This window comes from Phasianus colchicus, chromosome 1, assembly GCF_987193195.1.
Source record: "Phasianus colchicus chromosome 1, bPhaCol1.hap1.1, whole genome shotgun sequence".
Lineage (NCBI taxonomy): Eukaryota > Metazoa > Chordata > Aves > Galliformes > Phasianidae > Phasianus > Phasianus colchicus.
The window spans coordinates 133295604-133317485 of NC_143436.1; the positions used below are offsets into that span (position 1 = coordinate 133295604).

The 21882-nt window shown below is 36.2% G+C and overlaps 1 protein-coding gene across 1 annotated transcript in view; it reads right to left on the reverse strand.

Annotated features, from left to right (window-relative positions):
* The window catches only part of VWA3B (von Willebrand factor A domain containing 3B), a 69930-nt gene that overhangs the window by 13393 nt on the left and 34655 nt on the right, over positions 1-21882 (reverse strand). The window contains 10 exon segments of the mRNA XM_031605255.2: positions 2044-2263; positions 4579-4629; positions 6716-6834; positions 11964-12120; positions 12235-12274; positions 13384-13548; positions 14510-14694; positions 16144-16271; positions 18409-18591; positions 20302-20400. Coding sequence (XP_031461115.2) covers positions 2044-2263; positions 4579-4629; positions 6716-6834; positions 11964-12120; positions 12235-12274; positions 13384-13548; positions 14510-14694; positions 16144-16271; positions 18409-18591; positions 20302-20400 — 1347 coding nt within the window.

The window sequence follows — 21882 nt, forward strand, 5'->3', positions numbered from 1 at the left end:
TAAAAACCACAGCTCATCGCGAAAACTATTGTTGATGTCAATGAAAAGAAGGATATATTTCAGTCAAGAAATGTCAGATAAGAGATTGCTTTTTTAAATACTGTCTAAATACTACTTTATTAGTAGTATACTAAATACTAAATAACTAAATACTGTTAAATACTACGTTTCTGTGCACAACATACTATGCATAACCTACTAGGTAGCACATAGTGATACTTGGCATAATTCACAAGTGATTGTAAATTCCAATTGTATGTACCCATTCTCTGCTTCAAAGTCACACCACAGTTTAGTACTGTGCTCATTGCAATTTCACCTAACTTAACTCTTTACACTGATGCATGTGTGTATGTACATATATATGTGTATGTAGATACATCTCTATGCACATACATGAGGGCAATAAGGAACTATTATCATCATTTGATTACGATTTCCATATATAACCATAGGACTTTGTTCAAAACTCATGGTATCTATGCCAACCTTGCATTCAAGCTTTGTTAAAGAAAACTCTCTCACTCATTAATATAAAACAATGAAAAAGAAAAGGAATGTATTAATGTGAGTTTTATGATGATTTCTCTATTTGTTTTTACTCATCTTCCTTTAGAAGATACAACATTTGAGAGATTTTCTTCCTTCCTAATAACTTCCTAGAGACCTTATTTTAATATTATCAGAGTACAACTCTAACAGAAAGCTGTTCTGCAGAGCAGCAGCACTTCCAGTGAAGTCCTTTTTGATGGAGGTTTTAGATATAAATAAAAGTTCAAACCAAGTAAGAGATGGTTTGAATTTTTCAGAAGTACTCTGAATTTTAACGCATCGAGTGTACAAAAATCTTACCACTGTGGAATGACAAACTGTTTCTTTAAACTTTAAGGAATGTTCTTGACTTCCCTGAAAGTTCACTCACTCTTTAGTGAAGCCAAAACTCAGTGAAGAAGATAGTGAATTTTTCAAATCAAGAGTAAGGTTTTAAGCGTTCTCTGTGATTTTAAAAACATACACATATATTCCTTTATATAAAAGTTATTATGCAACATAATTTAAAGGTAAAAGTATTAATATGGAATCAATCCTTTTTCAAAATTACCCTGAAAATGATAACAGGAGAATCCAGCATTTTAACCTATGTTTCCTGAACATATATTTCACAGCAGAAAAGTCTAATTGAAAAGTACGCTCAGTGTACTTAGGCTGTACACTTCCCAGAATGCAGAATAAAATAACTTTCTTAATACTTGTTGCTCCAAGCGTTTCTATGGGCAATTCATTAAATCTCTCAATAGCATTCCACATGAAACCTGAGATTCAGCTGGGGGATGTATATACATAAGATTAATCACACTTCTCAAATGTCAGTCAGTTTTCAAGTACTTAGTCTACTTTCTGCTAATGTGTTAAAGGAAGGGAAAGATGCCTCTGGCTTGCCGAAAGTAGGTGTTCACTTCTGGATGAGATGAACAGCTCTCCAGATGCAACTGGCTGTCAGCTCCATTCACAACAATGAGATTAGCTACCTGTAGACGCCTATGTTTTAAGGACAGCTAAACTTCTGTGTCTGCCTACAGAGCTAAATCTCATCCCTCCTCTTTCAAACTAAAAATATCACAGAAGATTACAATAAAGAGTTGATATCACAAGATCTTTTATCTCTGTTTATCTGACATTAATTCAACCATGAGCCTTGTATCATAATTGCCTTTCATATATCTCTGCTGCCCTTGCAGAGGAGATAATGATGTTTTACTCAAAGACTCAAGATTTCTATGATGCTTTCAGCTCCAGAACTCTCGATTCCCTGGTACTTCCAAAGAGTAATGAAAACTTGCTCTTTTTACCTGCTCACCTACTTTCCCTGTTTCACAAAACAGGGCCAAACCAGCTTGTAAACTGTTGACATTTCCTCTACCCATTTGTGCAGCATCACACTAAATGCCAAATGCATGAGGTATTAGCACAGAACTAAATTATTGTAGAAGCACATACTGAAGAGAAATATCCGGAAAAAAAAAATGCTCTTCCAATCTGTACCTTTTTACTTTTGCTGATGCGTGATTCTGAGCTCTTCTCAGTTTCCTTTTTGACAGCTTCCTGAAGATCAGAGGCTTGCTGCATGTATGTTAACGCCGCAAGTATCTCATCTTCTAACAGTAGTATGTCTTCATAGGAAACTGGCCATCCCAAATTCTCTAAAGCCTCCAACAAAGCTTCCTTATGCTGCATGTATTGAACCGGCCCATCCTCTTCAAATCTTAACAAACAAATAAATAAATATATTAATAATTATCCATGGGATAAAATTTTATTTTGACAGTACTTTACAAATAGAATCCCAAAATTCAAACTTTAAATGCAGAATAATACATGAAAGTCCACTAAATGCAATCTATATTCTGCATGCCACAAATTCTTCTATTTCATCCAGATGAATTTAGCTAAACAACTGCCCCTGCCTTAATGATATCTCATAGAAAGACATCTATAGAGCAATTTGAGTGGCTGGTCATAGGTATTTGATGCCAATTTAGCTGCCCTAGAATGTCTTAGGCACCAATAAGTAACTTAATGATACGATGCAGAAATCATGGAAATCCTTACTCCTTCTAGAGCAGCAGCTAGGGCAAAGTAGCAAGCACTTAGTCTAAAATGGCACCAGATCCCTACTTAAGTCCTGACTTGCCACATCAGTCTTGACTGATGACATCAAAAGAGAGAGAATCTTCTGCTGCTTGTTCCTCTCAGTACTGCTCTGCTCACTTTTTACTCAATGACCAGAAGTTTGCTTCCATCCAGGCTTCAGGCGACGTTTTTGTCTGCTACACTAAAGAGCCACATTGAACCTGCACACTCAAGTACCTATACATGAAAATCTGAAGAAGATACAGTCATTCTGTCGATAAACAAACTAAACTTCCAAAACCCAGCACAGATAGAATTCTTTAAAACTGTAATTGGTAGTGAGATATTTCCTTGTCAAGTTATTAGAATCAATATTCTGGCTCTTCTCTACAGCTTTGCCATCATTTAAAATGTGAAATCTAGATGTATTTATGCATCTGTCTTATCAACACATACAATATGGTGACGTCTACTGTACTGCCCTATTCCTTCTCATTGTTCATCTCTCTATTCCTCTAGGAAATGAAATTATACTGGCTGTATAGTTATTTACTTAGAATGTGCTCTCTATTCACTGAATCCTTTATTCATCCAGAATCAATGTCTAGTTAAATTATTGGATCTCCTGAACTGAACTTCTCAAATATTTTGTACACAGTCACATTATTACTTCTCCACTAAACACAAATTTCTCAGGTAGAACATGATAACCTTTCAGTAACTGTGAGTGAACCAGGGGGTCCTCAAGCAATTCTTTGAGGACTCCTTTGACAAAGTTAGTACACCTTATTACCCCCTCTCCACAGTTTCCTAAGGATTTTGGAAGGATTTTGTCATGCTTTTATCATACATAAGCATCTGGAATACATAAAAATCTGGAAGATAAATAGATCAAGTATTTCAACTTTAATGCACCAACATTAACAAATTATTAATTTGTTTACTACTAACTATTTACTACTTACTGTTTACTATTAATAGTAAACATTACCATACTGCTCAAGAAACAGACTTTACAATTGCTAGATTCCTTTATTTCTTTACATACATGATTGGTCATATCTTATCCACAATAAAATATTTTGGCAACGCCTTGTCAACTGTTTGAATTAACAAATAACTATTCCCTCTATTAGATGTTATGCTGTTCTTTAGTTTAATAGGCTTCATTTCTTCTCTGCACCTTGGTGGGCTTTTTTAGCCAAAATAGTTCTCCTTGTTGATGACAGAACTGTGTATTTTTGTTCATGAGCCCAAGTATTAAAAGCTTTCTGGTGTTTATTGCCGTTTTTCTGCCTGGAATATTTCCCACCCATTCCATTTTCATTATTTGATTTTCACGTTATTTTCTGAAGTAAACAGATGTTACCTTCATTGATGTCAGTTCCATTTTCACAATCTTTGGTTTTCTAAATTATTATAGAGGAACAAGCCAGTTACTGTACTACAAATTTTCACTGTGATATACCACAATGGATCACTTCTGTAAGGGTAGTAACTAAAAATGTAACTTACAAACCAACCACTGAGGTGCTGTTTACTGGATGAGAGAAGTTCTAACATGATGCCCAAAGCCCTGCCACTTCATACTGATTAAGAATTGATCAGTTCAAAAGGAATGCAAGTCATTTCCTTTAAAAACAACCAGTGCTGCAAAAAGGTGATCCAGAATCACAGAATCATAGAATCACAAGGTTGGAAACAACCTGCAAGATCATCTAGTCCAACCGCCTTCCTCTTAGTACCACAAGCTACTAAACCATATCTCTTAGCTCCTCATCCAGGCAAATTTAATATCACTACACGCCACACATATATTCTTGAAACAAAGGTACGGCATGAAACATCTGAACAAGATGGTTGCAGAAATAGGGATAAAAAGAAGTGTCATATGTTTACGATCAGCCTTTCAGAGTTAAGTTAGAAAACCAAAGAGTGATAGCTTACTTGTCTCTTTCCTCCTGAGATAGTGCTCTCCAGATAAGTAGATTTAGGCGCCTATTAAAGAAAGGAAAGCAGTTTTTTTGAGGGAATGCAGTTCTTTGTGTATCTGATGATGTGAAAACAGCAAACAAATACAGTTTCTTAAATTATCTGCGCTGATTTGTATCCCAAGAGCGCTGTATCATCAAATTGTATACTTAGCACTCAGCTACGAAATTATCAACTGAAAGAGATGGGAAAACAGCATATTCCATCACGTAGCAATGTGACTGTTTCAGGCGTATGGAAGGATTAGTGGTAAATGCTATTGCTTCCTGCCATGATTTTTTATGGGTGGTTCTATTCAAATCAAATCCTAGAATTGATTAAATGCTGGTTAAATTCTTCCAGTTAAACAGTTTAAGGAAACTGTAGTCTACAGACACATGGAGAGCAATGCTAATTGTTTTTCTTCTGCTAAGATAAACCCTTAGTTGGGCCATTCACGTTTCTACTTCATTAAGTTCTGGCTACAGAACAATTACTGACCAGCAAACAGAAGTGATTATCCCAAAGCAATGGAGTTTAAAAGCACCACTAAACCTTCTGCTTTTGCTTTTTAGACATTAATCAGAAACTCTTATTAGACCATCTAGCTCACAGTTTTCTTTATTAACAGCTAAAACAATTAAGTCATCACTCAATTACTTCATTTTACACTACAGAAATAAAGCTCTACAGATGATCCTAATTGCTGTAATTATAGAAAAACAAACCCCCTTTGGGAATAAAAGAACAGACTCATTGTTAGAAAAAAAATCAGATAACAGTCATTAGACTTTTAAAAAACTTGCTAGTTTTACTGTTCCATGTGAAAAAGGCCATTAGCACAAATTATGAACATGAATTTCTTGTTGGCTAATTGTATCTACTAGAAGCCAAACCCAAGCACTTTTAGAATGCAAATCACTTAGCTCGTTCACAGTCTGCAGTCTCAGCATGCTCCACTGACTATTTCATGCTTCTAAATGTGCACACTCATAACCACTTCATTTATAAAAGCCTCTGGCTATAGAAAGACCACGCATGTTCTGAAGCTCCCAGCCTGTTTCATCTTCAGTACTGGATTTTCCCTTTGTCAAAGCATGAAATATCTGCCCTCGCCACTTTTCTACTTCTTAAATTGTTGAAGCTAAGGTCAATCTATGTATGGGAAAGATATTGCCATGCTTGCTTCTGTTCTTGTAACCTGCATGCCCGGACATATTGTCTCAACTGTAGGTGTCAGAATAAATCTGTGACTAGTCACTATTCACATAAAGCTGAATTGCAGCCTTTTAAAAATGAATTACTGGAAAAGTAGTGTTGAATTTACAGAAAAAATGAATTTGTCTGGGTTGCTGTTTCACATGTAGTGTATTAGAAACAATGAGTCTTGTTTATTGTAAATGATCTTTTATCGTATATACATCTCATTCACTGAGCTCTAAGGGTAAACATGTTAAATGTACTTTCAGTCCCCATAGTTGAGAGAGGAAAGGGATAGTACTGTGAAAATGCTCCTCAGGAAAAGATGGTCTGTATTCAAGCAGAAAACATATATTCTTTCCTTCAAAATTGAAGTCAATAAATATTAAATATTCAATAGCAGAGAATAGCAATGAAAATTTGAAAGTACTTCAGAAGTTGTTGTCAAAAATATACTACTTGCCCGCCCTCCTGCCAAACTGAGTGTCAAATCCCTACTTCTTTGCATTCATCAGCCTGATAATAACAGCACTGTCTCTGTAACAGAGCAACAACAGATTTTTCCACACTGAATACCATTAATATTAGACATAGCAAGAAGCATCTATGAATCATAATTCTCCATTTTTACTGCAAAAAAAAACCATATGCATTTAGCAATCAGAAGTGGGAATGAAAAACAGGGGTATTACATGCTTATAAAGAAACTGGTATTACCTACTGTGGTTTTTAGTTATTCTTCATTTTGCCTAAAGAAAATAAATTGTCCTCTTACATGTTGATGGTTGATTAAAGTTTGTCAGTGTGTGGGATTACCAACCTCAAACAAACAATGTGTGTGCAAGTATCCACTACGTAAGAAAAATTTGATTTTAGACTGCAAATAGGATACACTTCTTATGAGTAGACTTGCCTTTCATAGGATTTAATTGCTTGTTCCAACTTCTCTTTATAGGCATCAAGATTCACCGCCTGAGGATTAATTAGCGTGATCCGCTTCTTGTCATTGCTCAGATGGGCCAATGATAATATCTATGGTACAGTAAAAGAAAAAGACATCATTTATCATACAACTTTTCCTCCATCAGAACAACAGAACACCCATTAGTCTAGGATCCGAGGATCTAGGGGTCTAGTACAAGGATCAGAACAGACAGAAGGAACATGGGAAGGCTGCGGAAAGAAAGCTCTGAGCTCTCCAAAGGAAAGGTGACTGAACATCAGGAAGAAATGCCTGAATTAACGTGTTTTCAGACTGCTAATATCATATTGTGAACTGATACAATCCTTTCACACAGAAGTTGCAAATCAATTATTGCAGGATGAGGTAAGTCACAATTAGTACTAGTTAATTCTAGATAAATCAGTGCTCTTAAAAAACTCACTCTAATAATGAAAAGAAGCATGTCTATATTATGAGTGTATTTCAGATTGTACTGCTTTAAAACAACACTCTCTTGTACTTACTAGCATCTAATTCTAGCAGACACATGGAATAATTTATGTAATGCGCATGTAAGTGTATTTAATACTCTTATCCTGGAGCACAGTGTTTTCTAAGAAATTAAAAAATCAAAGCCAGAGAGAGATTTTTGGCTACACTGATCACTGATCAGCAAAAAGAGAACAAGGTGGGTATCACTCACTGAAACTTGTCTTAATCGACCACAGTAAGGCTTAGGAACTGAATGAGCTTGGTCAGAACCAGGAACCTCCATCTCTCTCAAAGCTCACAACATAACATCCTCATAAGGCAAATTCACTACTTTAATACATCTTAAAAAGACAGGGAAAAGGGTGGAAAAGGATGACAGAAAGGAAGGAAGATGCCTTCCTATCTCTCAGTTCCAAGTCCCATCGTCTTTCAGCCTTTTTAATTGCTCAGCAGTTCCAATAAGAAAAGCATTTATTTACCAATGTAATGATGATTATTTTTAAGAGAAAAAATATAAGGGAATAGAGAAGGCAGAGAAGGCTGCTCTCCTCAAAACTGGCTTCAGTACACGTGGCTGAACGGTAAGCTTCTCCAAGTGTAATGTCAAAAAAATGGATGAGGTTAAAGTTAAATAGAACTAAAACCACTATTGGGAGGGACAAGGCAAGCAATCAGAAAATAAAGCAGTAACAAGAGTGCTTTAAGCAATAACAAAAAGCACTTTTCAGTGCTTTTGTGTTCATATGTGCATATTTGAATCATCACAACCTAGCTGGTTTCCAAATAACTTCTGAAGAACTGTTTTTTCCAGCAAGTATGACTTCGATTCCCTATTTGCAGCTGGTTGCTGAGCTGCAAATCTCTCTTCCAGAAGATGTCTGATTTATAAATCTCTGTCATTTCACTGCCAGCCCACATCAAAGCTCCACGTGCTGGATTAATTCTAGAATCACTTAGAAGCTAAGATTAATGGGAACATGTCAATGAAGTAGACAGATGAGGCAAATCTCTGCTCACAACTGTTAGCTATGCCTCTCATTTCCAGGTGAAGTTCAAAAGATGGAAGGCAAGGAACTGAAAGAACCAGCCTTATACTGCCCTGGTTGTTGTTTGCTATGTTAGACCAACTAAGTTTACAAAAGTTCAGCAAGGATTCACCATGCAGAAGCCCTCTGTCGCAATCCCATAACAAATTACCAGAGCTACTCCAAGTACAAAAAGCATTACTTATTTACATATTTAATACATTTTGAAAAAGCTCCAAATAGACTGTGGAGGACAGACCAATATAAACAGATTCTTATAACGTTAAAGAATAAAACTGGAACAGAGTGTTCTTAGCGAGCAGTAAATTTGAAACACTAAGTGTACTTTCAGAGAATGGAAACTGTTCACAAAGTCAACTGAAATTTGGCAGATTCAGCTGAAAAAAAAAGGACAAGGAGGCTTTTTTGGTGCCAAAATATTTTGTTATTTTCTAACTTAAGTACTTTCATATCAAAAGAAGTCGCGTATTTCAGAACAGCTTTCATTTCAAAACAGAAAATTTGAAATTCTAAAAACAAAACTAAAGCACAATAACTCTAGAAAAATATTTCTCGTTTTAGACTGATAAGAAGATTTCTTGTTCTGGCTGAATTTGAACATGACTATTTTGGTTAAAGCACTGAGCCAAAAATTCACGACTTGAAAAGCTGTACTGAAGATGTCACAACCTGAAACACAGATGGTTCTGTAGCAAAGGTTTACTTCAGAACTGTATAATATAATTTAGATAAGTTTCCAAACAGATTTATTTTTTTCTGGATACAAATTCGATAGATACTTTAACAGCTCAACCTCTGAAAAATTTCAGATGAAACTAAAAGGTCACATACAATTGAAAAAATAGGTTAGCCTCTTGTTAATTAATTGTTGTCATGGAAACCATTTTACTTTCTTCAATTCCAAGGTGAGAAAACTGCTCACAGGTGGTCCATCATCACTGCTAGCAAAGGCTGAGAATAAAAACTATATTATCCCCAGAAAAGCAGTCAAGAATGTCTGCATTCCACAGCAAGAACACTAGGATCTCAGAAGTATGAATGCAAAATTGTCCATACATTTATGATTCTCAATGAAGCTTTGCAACTGGGATAACCGAGATAACTCTTAGATTGGCATAGATGACCTCCAGAAGTCCCTTCCTAAGCCATTCTGTGATTCTTAATTCATCTATCAATGTCTCCTGTACAAGTTCTTATTTCAGAACCTGTTTTTTGCTTTTCTTTGACATGGCAGTATGAGTCTTCAAGAAGAAAGGATTCCACAGCTCACAGGCTCTACTAGTTCCACCTTATTCGCTAACTCAATTTGTTTTTTTTTTAAACTTCCTGTGTCCTGCTTCAGATCCAGAAATACCCATATCTCCGCATACAGAACAAAAATTTTCCACTATCAAAGAAATGGTATTTGTATACAATTACTGGGGAATATCAGTACAAAAAACAAAGAAACAAAGAAACAAAAAACAAAAACTGTCAAAAATGATACATTTTTTGAGTTTCTATTCCAGAAGAAAGTTCGTATTTAACTATCTAGATTCTATACAGCAGCTGTTGGTCCTAAGAACACTGAAATTAATTCAACCCTGAACCACAGAATCATAAAATCACCAAGGTTGGAAAAGAGCTCAAAGATCATCCAGTCCAACCATCCACCTACCACCAGTAGTTCCCCACTAACCCACGTCCCTCAGTACAACATCTAAACACTTCTTGAACACCTCAGAAATGGTGACTCTACCTCTTCCTGTTCCAGCACCTGACCAGTCTTTTGGAAAAGGAATATTTCTTAATATCCAACCTGAACCTCTATTGGCTCAACTTGAGGCCATTCCCTTTAACCCTATCGCTAGTTACGTGGGAGAAGAAGTTGACCCCCACCTCACTACAACCTCCCTTCAGGTTGTAGAGAGCAATAAGATCTCCTCCGAGCCTCCTCTTTTCCAGACTGAACAATTCCAGTTCCCTCAGCTGCTCCCCAGAAGGCTTGTGCTCCAGATCCCTCACAGCTTCTTGCCCTTCTCTAGACATGCTCCAGGGTCTCAATGTCTTTCTTGTCATGAGGGGCCCAAAACAGAACACAGCCCCCCAGGTGCAGCCTCACCTGAGCTGAGTCAGAGGGATGACCACTGCCCTGCTCCTGCTGGCAGCACTGTTTCTGATACAAGCCACGATGCCATTGGCCTTCTTGGCCACCTGGGCATGGTGCTGGCTTGTGTATAGCCAAGCATCAACCAACACCCTCAGGTCCATTTCCTCCACACAGTCTTCCAGCCAGTCTGCCCCAAGACTGTAGCATTGCAGACTGAACTGCTAAATTAATCTAGTATAAACTCACATTAAATGCCATTATAAAAATACCTGTAGCATAGTCCTTGCTGAGTCACAGTGTTGAAGTATTTTCAAAGACCACTATTTGAAAAGATTATTTTTACAAATAGCAGTTCAAATGCAGCTCAGGATTATTTGGAAAGTATTCAAAGGAGCCCTACTTAGTAGTTATATTCAGAAGAAGATGGAGAAAGACGTGACTGCTCAGAGATCAGTCATAAAAGTTATTTGAAGATCATACTTTTTTTGTTTGGCATTTCACTTACGTGAGATTATTTTGTACAGTTTTTAACCACTGAATATATGATTAAAAAAAAAAAACAAACACAGCTATTTTCCATTTGAAATGGGAGAAGGCATATTTTTGAGTGTTTCCAATATAAAATCCACCTTCTTAATTGTTTACAAAAAAAATCTTACACTTCAAAAAAACTCCTTAGAAAGATTGAGTTTGACTTAGTTTTATTGCAATCAAGGATCTGGTTTTGCTTCCACAATCCACATACTGTTACAAAACACATACCTGAATTCAAAAAATAAATACAACAATTTGAAATTGTACATATGTATACATGTTGTAAATATTTTACTTAGCTGTATATCACATCCTGTTCCAATACACCTTGTGTATTTATAATTATTCAAACAAATGCTGTTCAGTTCTTTCCTTGACTATTGTTTTAAAAAGTAGCTTTTTTCATTACTTAAAATGAACTGCAATGTGTTCATCAGACTAACGTAGCATTCATAAGAACTCATTTAGAGAAACTTGACACAAAATGGATTTCCCTTAAAGGGAATGGCAACTACATTTTTGTAATACAGGATTCATCATGGATTTTGCACCTTCAGAATCTCATAATTCTTTATACCTATCAAAATTAGATTTCAATTACTGAATTCCAATTCTTTTTAAAAGGTCTTTAGAGTAGACTTGTAAAACATGGAAATGCACAAACCTACGTTTGTAGGTTTTGGGTACCTGCACATTATTCCAAACGACTTTATGGACCGAAAATACAGTACCCCAGTGAATTAATGAATGAGAAGTGACTGTGACCTTCAAGAAATTGCTGAGCACCTGATGGCTGCACACTGCCATCAACTGGTATCTGTGAAAGAAAAATACATAGCTCTAAAACTTAAAGAGTACAGTCTGCATGAAATAGTAGTGCATTTTTTGTTCTTCCTGGTAGATGAATGAACATTACTCTAAACATTTAGTGCACTTCAGCCATCTACGAGGAACACTAGACAATGCAATTATGAAATGTATGGAAGTGAGTAAAAAAGAAAAAAAATCCTGTTAATCCAGGGTTTATTTTTGCTTTGAAACAACATAAAAGTCTTACCTCATCAAATACTTTTGAAAGTACATGCTTGTCCGGAACTGGGATGTATTTAGTGCCATGAGGGACAGCTGTAGGAGCTAAGGCATCCATGATGGTGAGCCGCCTAGCAACCAGGCCATGAGTCTTTAACCAAAGAGCTGAAGAGATATCTAGAGAACTAGAAACAAGAGACTATAAGACAAAGGTAGAAGTGCACCTGAAAAGTCTGAATTCTCTGGAGAAAAATATAAAATACAAATTTTGTGATGTGATCACATATGCAAGCACATACCTTTCAGATGTCCTTTTCACAGTTTTCTGCATTTCCATATCTGAAACAAAATATTTGCATCACATTATTTTACAGTATTTGAGCACATGAAAGCATACATCCATATGCTAATGAGGAATAATCTAATTTATTTATTCGAGCCTACTCACAGCGTCATAAGGAATACACAGTAACATCTATTTCAGTTGCTAAATTAATCAATGAAAATAATGTTTCCTCTGTTCCTTGGTACTTGATCAATAGTAACAGTGTTACTATATGTCTCATATATTTTAATTAATTAATGAGAAATCCTATAAAGTAGATGGTAACTTAATTTTAAAAGAAGACTTGGAATTTTCTGTTTATTTATTTCCTGTAACTCAAAAGAAAGACTGTTGTTAAAGTCTATTCTGCAGTTCAAGATGTAATACAAAGTGCTATCACTAAAGAGATGACCAGGAAAAGATAAATTTAAATATACTGCTATGAAAATCTGTACGTATATCTGAAGTATTAAAAAAAAGACTGAAAATGAAACAGTGAAATGTAAAAAGTCAAACATCTTTAAGTATTATAGGTGAGGTTTTAGAACAACTTACAAGATCAATCATAAAGTTCAGAGGTCCATGAATCAACAAGAGGAATGAAGACTATCTGGATATATACACAAGCCTGATTGGAAGTATTTTTCTATATAATCACCATTCCCAGAGACATGCTTTTTGCCCAAATGTGTTAACACAAGATCAAACACCTTTTATATTGGTACCAAACTGTCACCACTGGTTGTTCTAGCCCCAAATATAGTACTAAACTAAGAATTACTGTATCACAACAATATATTAATGTGCCTTGACAGGAGACTCTCAAGAACTATTTACCCCATTGATAAGAAGTCACTGTGATCTCCTTTCAGCAATCTAACACACAGTGCCATTACAGCTGACACATACTATGGACATAACTAAGCTGCTGTAAACCTGCTTTGGCAGTGGCAGGAGTATGGCTGCAATTGTAAGAACCTTGTTACAATATCCTCTTGTGTGTCCAGCTCCTTGCATCTCCATTGAGCTCTAGTGCTTCTCACTGTGGGTATACACAGCGTTTCCTCAAAAGAGGCACTATTCATTCCAAACATATCAGGAGAAATGTTATCAGCTGCCCTACCCAGAGCTTCCTGTTGTTTAAACCTGCCTTTCAAAACAGTTGTGCACTTCACACTCTTTCTGACAGAAAAGCTCTTTTTTTCAGAAGATCCTCTTTCCTCTGGGCTGTCTTCCCTTGATTTCACTCCATGGCTCAGGATTCGCAGCAGACTTGTCTTTGTTTGCTCTGCAGGTGTTGAAAGGGAAAGAAAGAAACAGCAAGCTTGTTTGTCAAATACATGCTGGGGATTTTTGAGTTCCTTGTTGGTATTCAGTCCCAATTTTTAAAGAACTACACGAGACCTCAAACAAAACATTGCTTCAGTGCTAGTTTGTACTTTCCCAAGGATGAATTCTTTCTTCACATCAGCCAGGAAAACCTAATTCAGACTGGCTTACAAAGAATACATCAAAGAGAAAGTGTTACAAGTATAATATGCAAAAACATTACTGCAAGTAATGTTGTTAACCAGTGAAACATCAACCAGCTCCTTATTCTCACCAACAATGTGTTTACTTGGTATGAAAAGAATTAAGGGTTTAATACATTAAAGAACTGCTTACAGTGACTTCAAAATGTTCTGTCAACATTGTTTAATCTTTCATTGCAGAGAATTCGATGGAACATAAATAAACAGACACATGTCTGATTTAAGTGAGTAAGCACTTAAAAGGAACTTAGGAGGGAGGTCAGATTGCAATAGGACAAAGGGAATGGCTTAATCTAAAAGAAGGGAGATTTTTATTTGGTATTAGGAGGAAATTCTTCATTCAGAAGATGGTGGGGCACTGGCACAGCTGCCCAGAGAAGCTGTGGTGCCCCATCCCTGGAGGCGCTCAAGGCCAGGTTGGATGGGGCCCTGGGCAGCCTGAGCTGGTGGGGGGCAGCCCTGCCCATGGCAGGGGGTGGGGCTGAGTGGGCTGTGAGGTCCTTTCCAACTCAAACCATTCTGTGATTCTATGATTCCATGAGTGAAAAGCAGAAATTATGAAAAGTTAGCTAGAATTTCAGAAAGATGGCTATTTAAGGCTTCGTCAAAGACTTCGTCTGTTTCTCCAACAATGGATGGTTTCTTCTATTATAAACAGACTACTTTCAAATTAGTGAATTAATTTTAACAAAAAACTACAGTTCATTTCAGTCATACCTGCAAATAATGCTTTCTTCCTTCGGACAGAACTCTCACCATTGGCTTGCCAGGCATATCCAGTATGCCGACGCGGGCCCAGTGCTGGCTCTTGTGAAGTATAGCACAGCCTGCTGCAAAGGTTAGTACTCAACTCTTCCACATGTTCAGTCACTGAAGACGAAGTATGCGTTGGCTTCCGATTACTAACAAAAAGAAGAAACAAGCGGTAAATTACTTCAAGCATATGATATCACTGGTTTATAAAACACTAAGTTGAAGACTTCAAAAAGTATAAACATACATTTCAAACATTTCCAAGAGTACAAAATATTTTCTCTGTTATTCTAGTTTGCATTTCAAAAGGGAGCTCAAGGTAGGTTAAAATATTGTTTTTTTTAACTATTTACAAATTGTGCTTGAGTCTATTTAAAAGATCTTTGTTACCTTTACCCTCACGCACAGTTTTAATATGGTCAGAGTGTTCTGTAGTAGCCACTTTGAATTTTGGGGGAAAGAGCAGACCTACTATCAGCAGTGACAGTAACTGACAAGTATAAATATTGTTTATATGCATATAAATACACACACACACACCCCAGCAGTAGTAAAAAGTAAAGAATGGAAATTCTGAAACATCGACATTTTCATACTGAGAGCCTACCTTACCTTCTATACATGTTAAATCATTACATAGGACATTCCACTTTGGATTTACTTTACTTAACTTTTAATAACATTATTTTAGCGCACTGTTTTTAACAGATTCCTCTCTTAAAAATCTGATTACATACTTTTTGTCTTGTACTGTTACTGCACAGATAAATGAGGCACCAGGCAAGCTCTTCCCTCCTTTTTATTAATGCTGCTCTCCTATAGAGACTATAATAAACTTCATGTTTGAATCCAAGTCTGTATTTGCTCCCCAGATGGAAATCAGCATAGTCAGCCACACTGAAAACTTTGCCACAGTGGCCTAGGAGTCTGACTCCACTACGCAGTAGAAGGACCTCTGTTTGAAATGTCATTCTTGGCACCATAAGACTTTCAACAAGTTCTTCTACTGATGCTGAACAGCAAACTACTTTTAATGAGAAGATCTTCCTTGTCCCTTGATGAAAAGCAGAGATAAATATGGCACAAACATACAAAGATGCAATATAAGATCAAAAACACGACAAAGTAAGCTGAATTTTATCCATCATGATTGCCAACAAAACTCTCTTTTAAACAAATACATTTGTACTTAATTTCTGTTTCAGTTAGCATATTCCAGTGAGTGACATTCTAGTCATAAAGCACCAGGTCAACCCATGGACAATAATTTTTTATCAGTTCCCTAGGTTGAAGGGAACATCTTTACCAGAAACAGTAAAATATTTTTATCTCTTTGTATCAATTATTCCATTCCACTATTTCAGTTATTCCATATTCTATTTAAGTTGGACTCAATGATCATGAAGGGTCCCTTCCAATTCAGAATAATTTTTCTAAATTATTATTTTCAGTTAGCATAATTGTTTCTTTAAAAAAAAAAAAAACAATCTTTTTCTTTAAAGAGGACAGTATCAGAAGTTACTTAAGACAATGACAAAGGAGAAACTTAGCAGATAGTTCCTATCCCCTGTTAGTGTCATGGCAATATGAAGACATACTTATTCTCTGTATTATTTTCTTCTTTATAACAGTCCATCATCAGACATTCAGCATGAAAAGTCTTTACTTTCTCTAGGTCTTTTTCTCCCTGTTCAATCTCTTGTTTTAACAGACATATATCTTCACTCTGTCAAAGAGAAAATCAAATGTTTTATTACAAATACTCCCAAACAGGTTTCATTACTGAACTGAACTGAAACTATGTGAGCTTTGATAATAATAATTTTGAATAATCATAAAATTACAGAATCACAGAATGGCCTGGGTTGAAAAGAACCACAATGATCATCTAGTTTCAACCCTCCTGCTATGTGCAGGGTCGCCAACCACCAGACCAGGCTGCCCAGAGCCACATCCAGCCTGGCCTTGAATGCCTCCAGGGATGGGGCATCCACAGCCTTCTTGGGCAACCTGTTCCAGTGTGTCACCACCCTCTGAGTGAAAAACCTCCTCTGAATATCTAATCTAAACCTCCCCTGTCTCAATTTAAAACCATTTCCCCCTGTCCTATCACTGTCCGCCCTCGTAAACAGCCGTTCCCCCTCCTGTTTATTCCTTCAAGTATTGGAAGGCCACAATGAGGTCTCCCAAGAGCCTTCTCTTCTCCAGGCTAAACAAGCCCAGTTTCCTCAACCTTTCTTCATAGGAGAGGTGCTCCAGCCTTCTGATCATCTTAGAGGCCCTCCTCTGGACCCGTTACAAGAGCTCCATGCCTTTCTTGTGCTGAGGGCCTCCGGCCTAGATGCAGTACTTCCAACTCCATTCAGCATTTTTTCAGGTAGTCTTCCCATTTCCTAAACCAAAGTTTGTTTTGTTCTCTTTCTGTAAGCATAAAGTCTATAGCAGAACAAGACAAAAGTGTGTCATAACTGATGTATTCTTTAGATCACAGTCATATCACATCCTCTCCTGAAAAATGCAAATGAGGAACTTCTTCAAGAAAATATTGTAAGTGAGCTGACTGGGAATCATTTGACTGCAGGAGAAAACAGGAAGGAAATTCCAAAGACGATGCCTGTACAACTCCCATAGGGCCAAAAGAACTGACACAGACAACACAGTCTCCAGCTCTCATCTTTCCAGCGCACAGTATAACAAATTCACATCAGCAGCATCACCAGAATTGGCTACTGCAGACTCTGCTGTCTTCCAAGACCTGGAGTATTTTCACATCTTCCTTCCTTTAATTACTGTCTGCAAAGTTCTGAATTGCCTGCTACTGTCTTGTTTTCATGGTTCCACTTCCATAATTTCTAAAATTTGAAGCTAATTAAGGGAGTTTTAACTTTTAGATATAAAAAGGATATGCTTTAAATGGGTGTATCTGCTTGTCCGTTCAGAAATTTTCTAGTGGGAATTGTTAGATTGAACTCATTAGTTACACTTGATAGGCCAATGTTATTCTAGGAATTTTCCTCATTATAAGTTTCTCTCAAGTGGCTATTATTGTAGAGTAAATGTTCAGCAAAAGTGAACTCTATAATCTCTGATTTACTTGAATGACAGAAAGCATGGTTTCATTTTAAACAGAAACTTATTTCTGAGACAGTGCTTAATTTGATCTATGTGTTTGGGGTTTTTTTTGGTTTTGTTTTTGTCCTTGGGTATTGCCGTGGAATTGTGATATGTGTCCTGTGGTTCCTTCAACAGCATGAAGAGGCTTACAGCCCACCCTGGTAATGCTCCATCTCATCTGATCTCAGAAGCTAAGATGAGTCAGGCCTGGTTGGCTGGTACTTGGATGGGAGACCTCCTGGGAATAGCAGATGCTGTAGGCTTTATTTTTTTAGGAGAGACACTAAGATGATCAGAGGGCTGGAGCACCTGTCCTATGAGGAAAAGTTGAGGGAACTGAGATTGCTTAGCTTGGAGAAGAGAAGGCTCTTGGGAGACCTCATTGTGGCCTTCCAATGCTTGAAGGGAGCATATAAACAGGAGGGGAAATGGCTGTTTACAAGGGTGGATAGTGATAAGACAAGGGGAAATGGTTTTAAATTGAGACAGGGGAGGTTTAGGTTAGATATTCAGAGGAAATTTTTCACACAGAGAGTGTTGATGCACTGGAACACGTTGCCCAAGGAGGCTGTGGATGCCCCATCCCTGGAGGCATTGAAGGCCAGGCTGGATGTGGCTCTGGGCAGCCTGGTCTGGTGGTTGGTGACCCTACATGTAGCAGGGGGATTGGAACTAGATGATCATTGTGGTTCTTTTCAACCCAGGCCATTCTGTGATTCTATGAAGAATCAAACATTTTAACTACTCACATCAGTAGACGTTGCAGCACCAAGATCAGTTGAATAAACGTTGTAATAGTGAAACCGTCCCCCTGTTCTAGTAGAGAGTTCATGCAAAAATTTATTAGCTTCTGTATCATCACAGTTGAAGGATACAGTATGAACAGGAATTTTAGGGTGTTGCTGGACTTGAGCCAAAATTGTTTGAGAGGGCTGAAAAACAAACAAACAAAAATGTATGAAATGGATGGCATCTAAAAGTAAATTTAACATAATAAGGAGAATTTGTATAAATTTAATCAGCCATACTATTGCTTAGACACTAATAAGTATAGGTAGTTAAAAATATGCATTTTGCATGGATTGACTGTTTCATAATTTTATGAAATATGCAAATCTAAATCTGAAATTGAAACACTGACAATGCATTAGGGCACAGGGCACTCTAATCAAACTAAAATTAAATTATAATCAGTATACTTTGTTTCTTAAGTCCAAAAGTAAATTATTAAAGCAAAGGAAATTAAGCCACTACATTGGTGTTTAGAATCATTATATGTATATCATGAGAGAAAAATATCTGATATTTTGATTAAGCTGATTTATTTCAATGACAAGTTGATTCAATACCAGAAAACAAAGCAGAGGTGTAGTAATAAGGAAAGCTTGCATTCCTCTTCCAATAAAGATACAAAAATTATGTGAGAAAGTATAAGATCATGTATGGACTATGTTGAAGGATCGCCAGATCCTTCAAGAAAGAAATTATTGACTCATTCTCTAACTTCTGATAATATTATGGCTCTTCAAACACTGTCATAAATCTTGATAGATTTGGCTTTTTCATGAGATTTCCAATATATTTGTTTGCTGAACTTCAATAATGAAAGTAATCTTGGTCATTTTGCACTTTCCCTCTAAAAAAATTATGTCATAAAATCCACTATTAAATAGATTTTAAAAGTATTAATTAATTATTATCTTCGGAAAAATATTTAATGCGGAGTCTAGGTATATATGTTAAGCCTAATTACTCATTAATAAAATATGAATTTATGCTCCTAGCTTGCAGAAGTGCCTAACAATGCAGATTATTACAAATTGTTACAAATTGTTAAGTTTTAATGTGTGACAGCCAATAACAATCAACCTGCCTGCAGAAAATATCAAAACTTAAACCTAAAATTAAAAACAACACTCAAAGATATAAATTGAAGTCTCTCATCTGCTAATTTAAATCAAATTTATGTTTTGATATTCAAATCACTTTGAAGACCTTCCTCTTGGGCCATCCTCCTTTTATCAAGAAAAGCAGAACAAGAAGAAATGTGATCTTTTAGTACTTTTCTTTTCTATCTAGGTATTATTTCTGCAATATGCTTCAGTAATTAATTTTATATGCCTTGCAGCCCAGTTGTTGATCTAAATAAAGTCAGAATTTTGCTTCATATCTGCCATTTAAACAAAGGTAGATTTTCATTAGTAAAGAATTTTTGAAATAATGCTTTCTGCGTGCTGGGTAGTTTTAATATTTAATTGCAACCATATAATGGGACCAACATTATTTTTTTTATTTTTGATTTGTGAGAGATTTGCCCTACACAAGTTTTAATACAAATCTTAAGTTTAGATGTAAGATGCAATCTTCATGTTTAATCAATTACCATATCCTTAAGCCAGCTAGTTAGAAAGGTCTACGTTATCATGCATCAAAGACTGGGCCTTGGGAGGAGAGCTCTAACCAAAGCCCTTCTCAAACAGCACGTATCTCAAATACAGTTTTGAAATAGTATGACAACCTCCAAGAGACTCTGCTCTGCTCTGCAGGTGTGACATTCATCTCATACAGTTTGCTTCAGTCTTCTGACACTACTAGTGTAACTCCACACCACTGCATTTTCTGTTTTCCCATTTCAAAAATACCTGGTCAGGTCTCCCATCAGTCAAGAGATAAATAGCTTGAGTGTCAGTATCAGCAAAAGCAATCTGGAGAGCTCTGAGTGTATTTGTGGAACTTCCAACCTTACAACCAAAAAGAAACAGACAAAGAGCAGTTATACCAGTTCTTTCTCTCTGTTCTTAAATTCATGATGACAGTGTACTGATTCAAGGGGTATTCTGGAACTGAAATTAGCAATAAAATGGTGAAAATGCTTACTTTATCAAAGTAAGTGTCAACATAGTATAATTTGTACCAAATTGGTATTCTGTAATTATGCAAAAATATAAAATGCTGAGCAACAGCAATATGAGTTGTAGAAGGAAATGTAATAACTAAAAATACAAGGTAAAGCAATAATGAGATACCTAAAATGTTTATGTTTGAGTAATTTGTCATTCTCTTACACAGAGTTCATGATCTCTTTTTTCTATTTAGAGAAAATGCAACTCTACATTTACTGAAATGCGTTTCACAGCTTAAAGGAAGCAAAAAACTCCAACTCGTATCTTCAGATTTCTACTTTTCAAACATTGAGTGTACAAGCTTTCCAAATTTAAGGGAAAATTAAGGTTTTGTCAGAGTGGAAAACCGTTTCATCGAATCATGGTCTTATTCTTTTAAAGTAAAATCCCGAAAAGGGAGTTTTATGTTAACATAACACTGAACATTGGTCTTGACAGCAGTGAGGACCATGTAAGTGAGTGGTGTAAGTGAGGAGAGACCCAGGATCCATGTATTTAATGCACTGTAGAAGATAAAAATAAATCACTGATGTCACGCATGTAAAATTATGATAAGAAGTAAAATTATTTCTTCAGTCCTATTAATTGTGTTAAAATTACTCCCAGTTCATCCCTCTAGCAAACAGTTTTACTAGAATGGGCAGAGAAGGTAAAGCAGATAAAATGAAATAGGAGGTACATTTTGGAGGTTACATTACAATGTCTACATGAAAATATATGTCCCAAGTGAAATGACAGCTCAGATGCTTTATCATCCTGTTTACTAATCCATAGAAAAATCTTAACAGTACCTACCTACATGAAATACTTAGTCTGAGCCATTTTCTTTATGTTAAATACACCTAATATTCCCAATATTTTAGCAAGCATTATAAAATTCAGGACACACAATACCTGTAATTATGTGTGAATTGCTCATCCTGGCTAATGATAGATGGCTTGGAACTTATTTGCAACATAACTACTACTACTATATCATGGAAAAGAAAGGTGGATGTTGATGATATGAGAGAAAAGACTACGTACCTTATGATAAAAGCTGTTAGGTTTCTAAGTAACTACTCTTACGAATACACACTGTCTATATTAGTGTTTTTAAAAAGTTGATGTGCTTCAACTGTGTTTATAAACATCGTCCAGATTTTAAATATTATTAATTCCAAAGGGATTTTTAAGTTTTTAAGTTTAACAGTTAGTCTCTGTTTATAGCTCAGCTTCTTCATTCAACATCCTGAAACCAAACCGTATAAAATAAGATCAAAGGATCTGCTCTGGTTAATATTCCAGAGTGATATTCTGTTCATTTCAGCTTCCCTGTCA